General features: G+C 46.8%; 2 protein-coding genes across 5 annotated transcripts in view; both read right to left on the bottom strand.

Moving 5' to 3' along the window:
• The window catches only part of UBAP2 (ubiquitin associated protein 2), a 98,991-nt gene extending 92,006 nt beyond the window's left edge, over nucleotides 1-6,985 (bottom strand). The window contains exon 1 of one of the 3 annotated variants that reach the window (XM_077346548.1): nucleotides 6,857-6,985. The gene's annotated coding sequence lies outside the window, so the exon portion shown is untranslated. The remainder of the gene's footprint in view (nucleotides 1-6,856) is intronic. The other 2 variants (XM_077346550.1, XM_077346549.1) reach the window with 2 other exon arrangements.
• A 5,934-nt stretch (nucleotides 6,986-12,919) lies between these two features.
• The window catches only part of DCAF12 (DDB1 and CUL4 associated factor 12), a 24,542-nt gene continuing 21,255 nt past the window's right edge, over nucleotides 12,920-16,206 (bottom strand). For both annotated transcript variants that reach the window (XM_077346556.1, XM_077346555.1), the window contains exon 9: nucleotides 12,920-13,715. In XM_077346556.1, the coding sequence (XP_077202671.1) occupies nucleotides 13,557-13,715 (159 nt within the window). In that variant the 3' untranslated portion in view covers nucleotides 12,920-13,556. The remainder of the gene's footprint in view (nucleotides 13,716-16,206) is intronic.

Raw genomic sequence — 16,206 nt, forward strand, 5'->3', positions numbered from 1 at the left:
GCGGCCCTCCAGATGTCCATGGACTACAATTCCCAGGAGCCCCCTGCCAGTGTTCGCTGGCAGGGGGCTCCTGGGAATTGTAGTCCATGGTCATCTGGAGGGCCGCAGTTTGACTACCCCTGCATTAAGCCATCTTCTTTCTGAGAATCAGACAAGGAGGCAGAATAGCCAAGCAGGCAGAGCCACACTAACCTCACCAATGAAGCTGCACACACAGCATGACTTGGCTTACACACTCAGCACAAACACCTCCTCCCAACAGACCAAAGGAAAAACTGCTCCTTTTCTCAACAAAAATGCTTGATATGACTTGCTTTTTAATCCTGAAGAAAGATCAAAGTACCCTCAATGTTCTGGAAACACTTCAGTGATTTTAATGTAAGCTGTTCTGCTTAACCAGGTTAGCAGGTCCTCTAGCTAGTAGAAGACAAATGCAGGTGACAAGAAACAGCACATCTCTGAACTCTATAGGCTTTTAAATAATAAGGGCCCATTTTAGGTATTGTTTAAGCACTTTTAATGACATTTCAGCAATCGACATAGTGCTTCAGTACATCCCCAACTAGGCCTGTGATAGGAGGGTATTAAAAGAGGCAAGGCTGTGTGTGTGACTTCAAAATGTTATAATAGCCCAGATTATTTTTTTTAAGGCAGTATACAGTGCTCTGAGCTTCAGTAAAAGCAGGCACTTTTAGACAAATTTCCCTCTAGGTTGTCCTGTAGTTTTCCTGTTTTCAGGAGGGAGCTCCTAAATGGTCTGGGACCCTTATACTCAAGGGACCACCGCTTTCCCTATCCCCCTCCTCAAGCACTAAAATACAGTGATGAAGAACTGTTTATGATCCCCGGCACAAAACAAGTAAAATTGGCCTCTGAACATGCCAGAATTTGACAAACACTGTACACAACTTCTCTATAACTTCTCTGGAATACAGGTAGAAAGGAGGAAGTCCTGGAAATGCAGTCAGGCCAATATACATGAATGGCAGCAGCATAAATAAGATTTAATGCAGCTGCTTAAAGTTTAATGCACAAAGCTACCAAAGCTCTGCTTAACCTTTTTCAAAATACCCTGTGTTTAACTAGAAAGGAACATAGCGCAGGCAATTCGGGAAATGATAACACAATTTTTGTATGATAGTTAGACACTACTTTAAAAGGACTTGACTTGAGAAGTTAAAACACAGTGGGAACATAACTACTTATCACTCAGGCAGAAAGGGCAGAGGGTGATTAACTTGAATTCCTGGTCCTTACTAAGCCTGTAGCAATAGTAATTTTAACCAGCAGGTTCTACACACACACAAACACACGTCTGCCCATATGCATGCATCTCTCTGTATTTATTGGTGAAAGCAGCCACATAAAGAACAGATCACAACACTTGTCACCATCAGAGGGAATGGAAACACAGGATACCTTCTCAGCTCCAGACTACACATCAAACGTGTGTTTACAGTGATTAACAAGACACAGCCATATAACACAAAACACAACAAAAACTGAAGGCAACTCCAAAAGGCGTGTGCTGATTTAGCAACAGTATACAGCACATAAAGTTAAAAGCAGGGGTAGTCAAACTGTGGCCTTCCAGATGTCCATGGACTATAATTCCCATGAGCCCCTGCCAGCATTCGCTGGCAGGGGCTCATGGGAATTGTAGTCCATGGACACCTGGAGAGCCAGTTTGACTACCCCTGGTTAAAGGCATTAGACATACTTGTTCAAATACAGATTGAGTAGAATAGATAGCCCAACATGGGATCTATGGGAAACAGGCAAAATGACCAAAAAACACAATCAGAATAATGGAAAAGACATTAACGTTACAGGAAGTGTGCCTGCACTTGAAAGCTCACACCCTGAACAAATCTTTGTTGGTCTTAAAGGTGTTACTGGGCTCTGATTTTATTAAGGATCTTTTTATTAAGCACCATGGCAAAAAAGGAGGGTTGCTTTTTGCAGTTTACTTTCATTCTTTTCCTTTCCCCCTACATTCAAATCCAGCTCCTGGAAACAAACAGCTGTTCTAAAACCTACATCACGCCTTCTGAAGCCACTCAAGAGGGCATTCTCTTGACTGTGCTATTTTATCATAACCCTTTCCCACTGATTCATATTAAGACAATACAAATGATTCCTTGGCAGCCAGAGGAGAGCTGGGCCAGACTCCTAACAGTCACTTACAGGAAGACCAAAGGAACAAGCCGGAAATCACAAATAAAAAAACGCACTGACTCCCAATGTTCCAGGATCATCTATTAATCAAGAGATGACTGTGGCCTATTACGCACCCATTTCCCTCGCTTTCACTGGGCATGCCCATCGGGTTTTATTTGTTTTATCTGCAACAATTTCCATCCCTTCAGCACTCTGTTCACTTTCTGGTCGCTGCTTCCTCGGGTTTTCTGAGAGTGCTTTTGTGCCGATTTTGCACTTGTTTTGCTTCCAAGCCGAAGGTAATTCAAAAGCATGCCAATTCCTTTGGATTCCCACCTACCACTCTTTTGCTGCCCTCAAAGGTGAGTCCCTCACCCATGGGGAGGGGAGGGGGAGAGATATTGGGATGGGAAGCCTGAACCTCTGAAAACATTTTTCCCTTCAATGCTTTAGTGAAAAACGTTTTGGGGGAGGGAACCATTTTGGCAGTCTCTGGAACCCTAACATTAAAATGGTGGCTGAGCCTCATACTTTCTCCAAGCCGACAGATCCTCCATTTGGAGGATAAAGTGCATTCCACACAGGACATGCTTTTAAAAACTGCCAAGATCATGACCAGTGTGCAGGATCAAATCAGAGAACCACGAAAAGAAAACCACATACATTTTCCAGGAAGGGCAGGCATTACTATTATTATGCGTTTGATTTATAAACCACCACTCCCTAGAACAGGCTTGAAGCTGTGTAAAACTTATATAGTCCTGAGACAACAATCAAACAGTAAAAACAATAAACTTTAAATGCCCCATTATCCAGTTGCTTGGGCCTTGTTCTCGCCTCCATATCGTTAGGTACCATCTGTAGCAGTGTAGTCCACAGAAAGATGGGGAGACCCATTTCACTTCATTTGTTTGCTCTGGCCTCAATCATATGCCTGGTGGAATAGCACCATTTGGCAGGCCCTGCCAAACTTTGGCATCAGGGCCCAGGTTTCTGCCAGCAGCATATTGAACCAGGATAGGGCCAGGTGCACTTCTTTGGGACAGGCACCACCAACGTATTATCATTCAACTATCTTAAGTGTTCTTGTTGACAAGTTGGGAAAATGTGGTATGGATCCTATTACTGTTAGGTAGATTGATAATTGGTTGCCAAATCACAAAGAATGCTTGTTAATGGGTTTTCACCCTCTTGGAGAGGAGTGCCTCAGGGATCTGTCCTGGGCCCTGTGTAGTTGGACAGAGTCATAAATGATTTGGATGAAAGAATAGAGGGGGTGCTTATTAAATCTGCAAATGATACTAAACAGGAAAGGGTAGCAAACACAGCAGAAGACAGAATTAGGATGCAGGATGATCTATCCTGACATGCTGGGAAACTGGGCTAAAATTAATTTCAATGGTGAGAAATGTAAAGTTCTGCATTTGGGTAGGAAAAATCAAATGCATCATTATAGGATGGGGGAGACCTGTCTTGCTAGTAGTATATACGAAAAGGATCCAGGGGACTTAGTAGACCATACACTGAACATGAGTGAAACACTGTCCCATAAAGGATGGAGCACAGTTGTTTTCTGTTGCCCCAGAGCATAAGACCAGAACCAATGGGATGAAATTAATTCAAAACAATTTTAAACTAAATATGCAAAAGAAGTTCCTGACAGTCAGAGCAGCTCCTCAGTGGAATAGGCTTCCTCAGGAGGTGGTGGGTTATTCTTCCTTGGACGTTTTTAAGCAGAGGATAGACAGCCACCTCACAGAAATGCTGATTCTGCGAATTTAGGCAGACTGTATATGGCTGGGAAGAAGGGATTGTGTCCAGGCTTGGCTGTTGTGGCCCTTTCTTGCATGCCCAGGGAAATGTCGATCAACATTTTGGGGTTGGGAGGTAAATTTCCTCTAGGCCAAACTGGCCATTGATTCTAGGGGGGCAGCTTGGGAAGTGGCACCATCTGGGCATGAAAATCCCTGTGGGTGTTGTGAATTTCCTGCATTCCGCAGGGGGTTGGACTAGATGACCCTGGATGTTCCTTCCAACTCTATGATTATGAGGGCATACTGGGAGAGGCGGGTACCTCAAACACACAGGGCCCAAGCCATGTGCAGCCTTCAAGGTTAAAACCAGTACCTTGACCTGGATATGGAATTCAAGCTGTTGGAGAACAGGTTGAATGGGGGCTCCACATCGTCCTAGTAGGGACCCGTACAGCCACATTTTGCACCAGCAGTAGTGACCATGCTGGTGTCAGTGGGTTCTACCATGCTTTCTCTATACTCAATATGTTCTGTTATATGAGATCACGTAACTCCCATTTTTCACATTGGCTAATAACAAAGCAGAGAATCCCCTAGTTCTTCATCATAGGGATTCTAAGCTGCCCGTCAGTTTCAACATCAGAAGGGAGTGGGGGGGGGGTCCCACTATGCATGCATTCCTCTCAATTCCCTTTCATTCAAGGAAATAACATTAAAATGCATGCGCGTAATCTGACCCATGAAGATTTAAATGGAAGACGCTTGCTGGACACTACCGTGCAGCTGCCACATGACAATTGCGTAAATTTTAAAAAAACGTTGGCCACCACAACCTCACACTTCACAAGTGATGTTCCACCCCAATTTAGAAAAGTGAATTCTTTTCATTATAGCTGCTGGACAAATATGCCGGAGGAAAAAGAATGGTGCTCTGAAAATCTGAAGTAAAACATGCATATGTACTATCCCTATGAGATGTTAAACTCCCCCCCTCCCTAGCAGGGCCAGAAACTGACTCATCTGCAAACTACCCTAGAGCAGCTGCTCCATACTTAAGAGTTTCATCAACTGCTTCTCAGACTTATACTCAGCTGAGTCTTAGAGACCACTGCAGTCAAGCTTAAAATAGCAAATGACCTAGCAATACTACTTTTTAAATTGGGTCATTATTGTTTCTGCCATTTTTTCTCCAAAACTGCAGTGATAAGAGCACAATAGCCCAAGAACATAGCATTGCTCCAGCTTCCACCTCACCTGCTGACCAAATCACTGACAGGTAAGCAGTACAACAACACCTATACTCAGATCTTGTCCTCAAATAACTTTTGGTGGTGGTTGAGGTGGTGCCATTGTCTGAAGAAATATTTTCTTATACAAACTATTTCTTTGGCACTCCAGAAGACATGCAAATCAAATTATCTCAATTCCCCACATACAAGCATCTTTGTGTATTAAAATATTACAAAATTCATTCACTGAAGCTGAGGATATGACTCCAAACCTACAAAAGCTTATGCAACATTCTAATTAGTTAGTACTAGATAAACCACAGGACTCTTTTGTTCTTGCAGAAGAAGGGATCCAAGGAAACTCTCCCTGCTTCATTTTCTGAGGACACCACTGAGGACCACCTTGTACCGGCAAATTCCAGAGAGCAGTCATATTCACAAACTACAACTGAAATAACAAATTGTTTCCTAGTACCCTAACAATAGAAACATTTATTAGAACACAAATTTTCATAAGCCAGACACTGTTCAACACATAACCCATATCTGAAGAAAAGCTCACACTCAGAATTAAACTTTTTTTTGTGCCACTGGACTCAAACATGGTTCTATTGCTTCAGACCAAACGGTGACCCACCTGAATAAGCGGGGCTTAATCATGAATCTGAAAAAGTGAGCTCATGGAAGCTTCCACCCTTACAAACGAATCTGACAAAGAAAGTTTTGAGTTTCCAAAGCTTCTATCTGAAATCTTGTTGGGTTTCTAAGGTGTTAGTCCTGAAAGCTGCCACGAGGCCTCTGGTTATTTTGAACACACTGTCATATCCAGCAAGCAATCCGATAGCTCTTCTGACCAGTAAAAAAAACTGAGGCCACAATGTGCAAAAGAGAGGGGGGGGGATTGAGAGAAAACGAACCTGAAGTCCCAGCCCCCATTCCCAACAGGGGTTCCTCAATGGGAAGAGTATGTGTGTGTGTGGGGGGGGGGGACACCGCCTGGCCACCTTCCATCCTGGGAAGAGAGCCAAGGAGAGTGGCTCAGTCAGGCACCCCCAGGCAGGGGAGGGGGATGGGCACCCTCCCCCAAGAGAACATCCTCGGCTTGCCAACTCCGGGGTGGGAAATTCCTGGAGATTTGGGGAAAAGGAGCCTGTGTGTGTGTGTGGGGGGGGGGATCCTGGTCGGGGATAACACCAAGGGGACCATCCTCCAAAGCAGCCAGCATCTCCAGGGCAGATGAACTGAAACAACCGGGGGGGGGGGCAGAGATGGAGCTCCAGGCGCTACCTGGGGGTTGGCAAGCCCCTGGAAGGAAAGTGAATAAAGCCCCCTCCAGGAAAGGAAACTTCTACTGGGGAGGGGGCTGCCCCCCAAATGGGACTCTGGCGTCACTGCAAACTTATCCCCCCCCCCGCAAGGCAAAACTTCCATCCCCTCCTGAGGGGGGGGGGCTGCTGAAGCCACTCTGCCCTCTCCTCGCCCAGGGGGGTCGGGGGGGGGCGCTTGGAGAGCGTTGCCGTGGTAACCAGAAGACCCCCCCCTCCCAGCCCCGTCTCCCGGGGGGGCCTGGTCCCCTCACGCCTTCCCGCCCAATTCGGGGGGGCCCCTCAGGCGGGGGAGGGGTGTCCCTTGGGGCCCCTCCCCTCAGGGAGGGCGTGAGGGGGGGCTAGGGCGAAGACCCCCCCCCCGCCGGGCCGCGCGCGCGCTCGTTACCTGCCCCTCAAAGTGCTCACAAAGCAGCAGCAGCAGCAGCAGCGGCCGCGGCGGCGCCCTCCCCTGTCACGTGACGAACTCCCCGCCTCCCGTCTCGCGGTCGCGGAGCCCCGCCCACGCCGAGACCATTTTCCCCTCCCCTACGCCCACGTGACGGGGGACGCCAACGGCCGGCGCGATGGGCCCGCCTCGCCGACGCGAGCGCGCCCGCTATCTCGTTTGCGCATGCGTACGACGGAAACGTCCGGAGGGGTTTCACCCGCTTCCAATATCCACGTGATCTCGCGTCATTGGAGCGAGCCCCAGAACGCAAGGAGAAGCGGGAGGGGAGGTAGGCAGAGCTCTGTCCTCACGTGACCAGGTGGGGGCGGAGACAGGGGTTACACGTCACCACGAGTAGGAGGCGGGGACAAGAGGGATAGGACGGAGCGTGGTTGGTCCGTCAGCTCTTGCCATTGGTGGCTCTGAGCGGGTGGGCGTGGCTGCCCGTTGGCTGGCGTCTTCCGGCGAAATCCTCCAATCGGAGCGGAGTTTGCGCACGTGCTTTCAAAGGATTTTTCTGAGCAGCCGCAGAAGGCCGGAGCTGAGAAAAGTTAAAAATCAAAACACAAGAGACGACTTCAATGTGTTCGAGTACTTTGAAAACTGTTTTTAAATTGATTTTAACTATGTTGTAAACCGTCCTGAGACCTATTTGGAGAAGGGCGGTCTAAAAATTAAATAATAACAATAATAAAATACTTTGAAAACTGAATTGTTTACGTGTTTTATGGGCGTTGTATTTCTATGGTTTATGCGCATGTCAACTGCCTTGAGTCAACCCAGAAGAGCAGCATATAGATGATGATGATTATTATAGGTGATTTTTATACTCCAGAAGGAGTCACAAAGCGACTTGCATTCGCCTTCCCTTCCTCTCCCCATAACAGACACCAGGAGCTGAGAGAGCTCTGACAGAACTTCTCCAAAATAACAGCTCTAAAAAGACTGACTAGCCTAAGGGCACCTAGTTGGATGCATGTGAAGGAGGAGGGAATATATCCAGTTTTCCATATTAGAAGCCACTGCTCTTAAACACAAGCTCTTATTATTATTGCACTAGATTTAAAGCCTCATATCTTTAGTTATGAGGCTTTAAATGGCTAGCATCCCCTTTCCTCCACCCTGCCCCGAAAAGACCTGCCGTGGCCACTCCAAGCTTGGCAGGTGTTTTTGGGAAAAGGAACGCTTCTTCCCCCCCATCCCTCGGCCCACTGACCTCTTCTCCCAGCAGCAGTTGGGCAGACTGCCCCTCGCCAGGTTCATTGGAGGCCGCTCAGACCTCCATTTCCAGTCCAAACACTGGCTGCTGCTCAAATATTAAGAGCAGATAAATGTTAAAGATAAGCATACATTAGGTTTACACATCATTATAATAATTAGTTATGTAGAATATATTATATATTATTTATAGAATAAATCATCAACTAGACTAAGGAGAGCCTGGAGTAGTGGTTGATTGCTGCACTAGAATCTGGGAGGTTCGAATCCCACTTTGTCACGAAAGCACACTGGGTGTCCCTCAGCTGTGTGCAGCTGTGACATCTGCCATCTGTTTGCCAGGGGTGATCTGGCTGCCTAGGTGAGTGTCCCCTCCCTCCCTCACACTTGGAGGAATCTATCCAGGTAGATTAAGGCGGGTAGCCATGTTGGCCTGAAGAGGCAGAACAAAATCTGAGCCCACAGACACCTTGTAGACCAAGAGGAATAAAAAAATTTAAAAAGGGATTAGAGATTAACGGAGAACAAGTCTGTTGATGGCTACTAGCCAATGTGGTTAATAGGAACCTCCACATTCAGAGGCAGTCCACCTCCAAATCCCAGGGCCAGGAGGCAATATCATGGCCTGGTTTTTGGCCATCTAGAAGAACTGGTTGGCCTTTGTGAGAGACAGGATGCTGGAGATGGATCACTGGTCTGATCCAACAAGGCTCTTTTCATCTTCTGTTCTGGGAAGAAGTGTGCATACACATGAAACCTTCTACACAGAATTACACTTTGTCAGTCTTCAGGGTGCCACTATAACCAAACTGAGTTTTTGGGAAGGACAGTACAAAAATGCAATAATAAAAATAAAGAACAAAAGGCTTGTCCTCTTGTTCAAACCAACATGGCTACCCACTGGAAACCAAGTATGTGCATGTGTTGTAATATTTAGATATCTATTCCATATTTTATTGAAGTTGCAGGCTGCCAGAAACTGGAGTTACCTCCAGACTGTAAGTTACTTATGATTGTTGCTGCAGGACTGCTTGTGTTGTTTTGGAGGGCTTTTGTGGAGTTAAATGTCCTTTCCGTGTTTCTTCATTTGTATTTGCTTAGTACATTTATATGCCACCTATCTCCCCAACAGGGACACAAAACGGCATCCATTGTTATCCTATTTAGCAGCCCCATGTCTCCCAGATGCTCATCCACCAACCTAATCAGGACTCCTTACTGGCTTTCTTGATCAGATTAAATTTAAAATAAACAGTATTTTTTTTAACTGCACGTTTGACAACCTGGAAATATTTTCAACTTGACTGGTAAATGTAATCTTATGGCCTATTACTGTTTTGAAATGCTTCAAAATGTTAATCTGTTTTACAATGGCATATGGCTACATGCAAATAAGAGACTACGACAATGAGTAACCGCATGTAACCTGCTTGTGCACCTCTGCCAGCATTCCCTGCAAACATCTCCTGTAAGTCCCCTGTTTTAGGATGCTTTGGGCTGATCCTGCGTTGAGCAGGGGGTTGGACTAGATGGCCTGTATGGACCCTTCCAACTCTAGGATTCTAGGATTCTTAAGTCTAGAACAGCAAAAGTTGGACTCTGAGGACCCCTCCTGTGATTGGCTCTGAGTCCTAGTTGGGCCCGGACCACCTGCTCCCACAGGGCTACTGAGGGTCCACGCTCTCTGGTTGTTCCTCAATGCCATTGCAGTCCCTGTCCTTTCTTCACTGCAATTCATCCTCGCATCTCTTCAACACATGAAGAAAAAAAAAGCTGGGTTTTTGCTGTACCCCAGTTTACATTACCTGAAGGGAGTTTCAAAGCAGCTTACAATCGCCTTCCCTTCCTCTCCCCACAACAGACCCCTGTGAGGGAGGTGAGGCTGAGAGAGCTCTACAAGAACTGCTCTACAAGAACAGCTCTACGACAACTGAAATTACAGCTGGTACAAAACACGTCTGCGAGAAGCCTGTGGTTGATAAAATATGAAGAGCTGATCTATCCATTCACCCTAAGAAGGAAACCCTCCTTCATGATTATGTTCAACTGAGGTACGGATTGTAAAATGTTCTTAATTTCACTTCGTTTTTTTAATGTTATTTACAGCTGTGTTTTACTGTTGCTGTTACCTGCCCTGAACTTCACGGGAAGAAAGCTGCAAGAATAAAGATGACTATTATCAATAAAGTAGGAGACTAAAAGTAGGGGACTATCTGGGTAACACAAAGTGTCGAAGACTGGCTGCAGCCTTAAAAACAAATGTGTGTGAACACAGGCAAGTCTGCAAATGTGTCTCATGCATAAAGAATCCCTGAGCAGGAATTAGAATCCTAGAGTTGGAAGGGACCTCCAGGGCCATCTAGTCTATCCCCTGCAGAATGCAAGCCAAACCGAATAACTGGCAAACCCAGGGCCCTGAATTTGCCACTGATGGCTCCCTTGGTTTCCCCGCCAGGGATGGAGGATGACTGCGGGCCTGAAAGGAATTCTAGAACAGCAGAAGTACTGTTCTAGTAGTCACTTTGAAACTGTCCTGTTTTGCTCTTAGATTCAAGTGGGTAGCCCTGTTGGTCTGAAGCAGCACAACTGAACAAAATCAGAGTCCCGTGGCACCTTTAAGACCAACAAAGATTTATTCAAGGTGAAGCACTCAACACCTTGAATAAATCTTTGTTGGTCTTAAAGGCGCCACTGGACTCTGATTTTGTTCAGTTGTGCTGTTTTCCTCTTGTGACACTGAAAGGAATTCTGTCAAGCTTGGTGACAAACATGTGCACGGGCTCCCTTAATCTGGGCCATGATAATGAGTATTATTAGCATATTTTAATTATGACTTGGCATCCCTCCACTAATGAAGGTGGGTAGCTGGCAGGCAGCACCCAAGAAGCAAACGGCAAAAGAGGGTTGTGTCAGCGGGGATAAATTCCTAATGGAGTCTTGCTGAAGCTACAGCTGACGATAAGGGTTCCGTCTCCATCTTTGAGCTTGAGCTACCTCGCAGGGTTAGTGCAAGGGAGGGAGAACTGTATACACAGCCTGAGAACCTTGAACAAAGAAAGCGTAACAGACAACCCTTCTGAAACCTACAAAAAAGTGCTGTTACATTACAGGTACTACGTAAAAGGTGTCTTAAAGGTAAAGGTAAAGGTATCCCCTGTGCAAGCACTGATGTCTGACCCTTGGGGTGACGTCCTCTAGCATTTTCATGGCAGACTCAAACCAGGCAGACTGGTTGGCCAGTGCCTTCCCCAGTCATTACCGTTTACCCCCCAGCAACAAGCTGGGTACTCATTTTACCGACCTCGGAAGGATGGAAGGCTGAGTCGACCTTGAGCCGGCTGCTGGGATTGAACTCCCAACCTCATGGGCAAAGCTGTCAGACGGCTGCCTTACCACTCTGCGCCACAAGAGGCTCTAAAGGTGTCTTAGAAAGGACAAAACTGTACACTGGTGAATAAATGCAACTTGCCTTGGACCAGTTTTGGAGTGGGGAATAAAGGCTTCTGCCTGGATGTTCAACCAATAGCCCCCGGGTTTGCAAATCCCCCGCACTTAGAAATGAAGCCCCTCAGTAGCCCACAGGCACATTAAGCGCAGCGCTCAGTGGAAAAACTCGCACGCGAGACAAATCCACATATTTTGATTTTATACACCACACTCCTGAACATCAAATGGGAAAAAAAGTTACAGTTCAATGAACAGGTTGATTGCGGTATCAGATCATCTCTCTCTCTCTCTCTCTCTCTTTCTCTCTCTCTCTTTTATTTAGAAAAAAGACAAAACTAATATCCAGTTCGAAGACGGTGACAAACACTGAGTCCTATTGCAGGCAGCTTTTACGAAGATCAAGGTACCATCGGAGAAAGGCACGTTAACCTCTGATTGGTCCTGTGTGTTATTTGGAGGAGCAAAATTGTAGTAGTGGTGAGTAAACCCTGAGACTGCGGGAGGCTATCATCAGCGAGACTAAAGCCGGGTACATGGGCAGGTGGCCTTGCAAGTACAAGTTTAAAGAGGCTTAAGATTCAGCACCCAGGTAGAAAGAGAGACACCCTGTCACCGAAGGAATAACCTTCCTGAGGAGCAAACGCTCGGCTTTTCAGATTTTATAGAGGCACATCCCTCCGGACGGCTACCCTGTCCGTCCGGAAAACGTAGAACTATTCTGCTCGTTACAATTTTAAGATGTATACATGAGAAGTTATAGGCGTGCCCTTTAGCACATCTATGCCTGAAACCTATTATTAGCCGAGAGGGGAGGGGTCGTACAGGGATGCTCATTGTCCTGCGATTTAATTAGTTTGCAGGAAAGCGGGGAGGATCCTGCAGGTGCGTTTCACGAATGGCAGCTCTTTCCTCTGCCAAGACAAGAAAGTAAACTGCTCCGAGGTGGTTGGTCCATTATCCATCCGAAATCCTGCGGCCACCTTCACAGATTGGGGGACGGGGCAAGGCTCTTGGTGGTTCACAACCAGGCCACTAGCTCTGCTTCGGCTGTACATGCATTCATTTCCTCAGCCCATCCCACCTTTCCCTGCCCACGCCCCTCCCCGTGCCTTCTGGGAGCTCTCTTTCCCGCACAAAGCGTTCTCAGGAGATACGTATCCCATGGCAGAATCCAGCGGAGGAAAGGGCCGGGGGAATCAAGGCCGGTTGGCCAGGAGGGGAGGTAAGATAGGCTTCGCGTACAGGAGAGACCGTCTCGGACCACAGTGACGCAGCGAGGAGCGTCCTTAAACTTGTACTTTGAAAAGATGACTTGAAGCAGGATGCGGACTGAGCCCTGTGGATGAAGCAGTGGCATCTGGTTATAGAAATATTTTTTTTAATTTTTTTCCCCTCTCCTTTTAATTACAAGTCGGTTTTGATCCAGGTAATGTGATTGACAAAGTACCTGCGTGTATGTACATAATCACCTGTGCACGCACACCCACGCACACGCTCACACAGCCCCTGGGCTTTCACAGAAAGCTAGGCAGCAGCCGATCTGACGGTGGATCCCTACCTCACAGGGAAGTAAGGAGGAGGCGGGACGCAGAGGGTTGGTCAGCCTGAGCTCAGGGCGAACACTCAGCCAATTTGGGGAAAGGTGATTAAAGGAGCTGGGGGGCGGCAGCGGCCAAAACCCGTCGTATAAAGACCAAAGGAGATTAAACAAAAATTAAAAAGGTATTCAAAAAATATACAAAACTTTGGGGAGACCAGCAGAAGACCGCGCTCCCCCATATGGCGACAACGTCCCCCTCCAAAGAAAGAGATAGATAAATTAAGCCAAAGTTGCATCAAAACCAGAAGAGAACAATGTCGTCACACAATTCCTTTGTTTTTGTTTTTCGGGGGAGAGGGGAGCAAAGAAAATGTAGGGGGGTTGCAGTGTGAGGAGGGGGTGCCAGAGGAGAAAAAAAATCGCACTAGAGATCCTGGTTTAGAATCAGAGTTATTAGCTCCAGAGGCCAGCGTAATTCCCATGGAGTCCAGACGGAAGGGGGCCTCCCGCCACAAAGAGTTTCGTGCCAGACGAGTCGTAGCAGTGGGTGTAAACGGCGTTCGGGAAGAAGCTGATGTCGGAGAAGTAATTCCGCCAGGTTTCGTCATGATTCTGTCGAAGGAAGGCTTGTGTCAGTTGCAACCTGTACCGTTCTCAAGACAGATTTTCCCTGCAACCAGACTTAGAATCATAGTATCCTAGAGTTGGAAGGGACCTCATGGGTTATCTAGTCCAACTCCCTGCACTATGCAGGACACTCACAACCCTATCGCTCACCCACTGTCACCTGCTACCCCCTTGAGCCTTCCCAGAATCAGCCTCTCTGTCAGATGGCTCTCCAGCCTCTGTTTAAAAATCTCCAAAGATGGAGAACCCACCACCTCCCGAGGAAGCCTGTTCCACTGAGAAACCGCTCTGACTGTCAGGAACTTCTGCCAGATGTTAGAATTTCTTTTGCATTCATTTCACCCCATTGATTCTGGTCCATCCTTCTGGGGCAAGAGAGAACAACTCTGCTCCATCCTCCACACCTGTCTCCACTTGGCCCGCGTGTTTCTCTTGACTCCACCAAGAGTACAAAAACTCTCCAATGAGTTTAAGTCGCCAAGCACCCCAACAGCAACGTCAAGGTGGAGGCCCTCCTGACTTGCCCACCAATCAAAGAGGCCGGTCTGCTGGGTAAGCTAGGCAGGGCCTTTTGGGTGGTGGCACCACAATTATGGACCAGCCTCCCAAAGGCGGTGTGCGCCTGGCCCCCCTCACTTATAGCCTTCAGGAGGCCCTGGAAGACAGTGTTAAATTAGGACTACATTTGACGACATTTTTATTTACTGGCAGCCCTAATTGAGATTTTAAACTGCTGTTTTGTATTCCAGTGCAGGGGTAGTCAACCTGTGGTCCTCCAGATGTTCATGGACTACAATTCCCATGAGCCCCTGCCAGCAAACGCTGGCAGGGGCTCATGGGAATTGTAGTCCATGAACATCTGGAGGACCACAGGTTGACTACCCCTGTTCCAGTGGGTAGCCATGCTGGCCTGAAGGAGCACAACAAAATTTGAATCCACTCAGGCACCTTTAAGACCAACAGAGATTTATTCAAGGCGAGAGATTTCCTGTGCAGGGACACCTCCCCAGGCAATGGAACATTAATCAACTACTTCTTTTCACAACTGGGAATGTTTCTGTTATTCACCACTAACACAATATTTTTCAGAACAACGATTGAACCCAAAGGGCTGACTTGCTTTTCTAGCAAAGAATTATCATGCTGCATATTTTGGGAGTTGTGATGCTGTTTACTAATTTGCTACCAATTTCCTTTCTCCTTATATCTGTACTCTCGTGATCCTTGTTCCGTTTTTCCCCCCGAAGAAAAGTGTTTGCACACAAAAGCTCCCGCCTTGAACAAATACATCTCTGTTGGTCTTAAATCTGGGCCATTGGGCCCAGATTCTGTTGTGCTGCCTTTTATGAGCTCTGTAACTGTTTCGTACATATAGACAGCTGGCTTGAGTCCCGCAAGGCAGAAAGGGGTGGCTAATAAAGGCTTCAAATAAATTAACGATACAGCAAATGCTGAAGCCCCATGTTCGCCAACCCCGTCTTTTGAAAGGTCTGGGAGGGAGGGAATGACCCAGGAAGCAAGGTAGTTTCAGAGGGGGGCTATGCAGATCTGCAGAACAACTAGTTCTCAATCCAGGAGCCCCTTAGAAAGCAACAAGACTCCCCTATGAGGGGAAATTAGAGCTCGTGGACTCCTCCTGTTCTATAGTTCATGGCCAGAAAAGAGTTTTATGTATTTATTTATTTATATATTTAATTAATCAATTTATTTATTTGCTTTAGGATTTGCTTTGGGCTGATCAGGGGGTTGGGCTGATCAGTTGAGCAGGGGGTTGGACTAGATGGCCTCTATGGGCCCTTCCCACTCTAGGATTCTAGGATTCCATGATTTCTATACCGCCCTTCCACATGGCTCAGGGCGGTTTACATTTATTTGTATTTTGATAGGTACACTGCCCCTATCCAAAAGGTCTCAGGGGGGCTCACGTCATTGAATTTAAAAAGTGTACAAGACTGAGATTAAAATACAAACCTAACTACAACGCCCCTACAAATCTGGCTGTTAAGGGGTTAGCTGAGGCTACATTTAGAGGGGGGGGGGTGGAGGAGTGACGTCTGGCCTTAACCAAGTGCCGGGTGGAAGAGTGCCGTCTTACAGGTGCTCCAGAACTTAGAAAGCTCCAAGAGGGTTTACACCTCCGACAGCAACTCATTGCACCAGGTAGGAGCCAGGGCTCTGGTCAAGGCAGAATAAGAATAAGAATAAGAATAAGAAGAATAAGAAGAATAAGAAGAATAAGAAGAATAAGAAGAATAAGAATAAGAATAAGAATAAGAAGAAGAAGAAGAAGAAGAAGAAGAAGAAGAAGAAGAAGAAGAAGAAGAAGAAGAAGAAGAAGAAGAAGAAGAAGAAGAAGAAGAAGAAGAAGAGAGCATTGATATCACTGCTCGGTCAGAAGAATTTTATCAGTGCCGTGGGGAGCCCAAGGTCACCCAGCTGGCTGCATGTGGGGGAGTGCAGAATCAAACCCGGCCTG

This window comes from Paroedura picta, chromosome 7, assembly GCF_049243985.1.
Source record: "Paroedura picta isolate Pp20150507F chromosome 7, Ppicta_v3.0, whole genome shotgun sequence".
Classification (NCBI taxonomy): Eukaryota; Metazoa; Chordata; class Lepidosauria; order Squamata; family Gekkonidae; genus Paroedura; species Paroedura picta.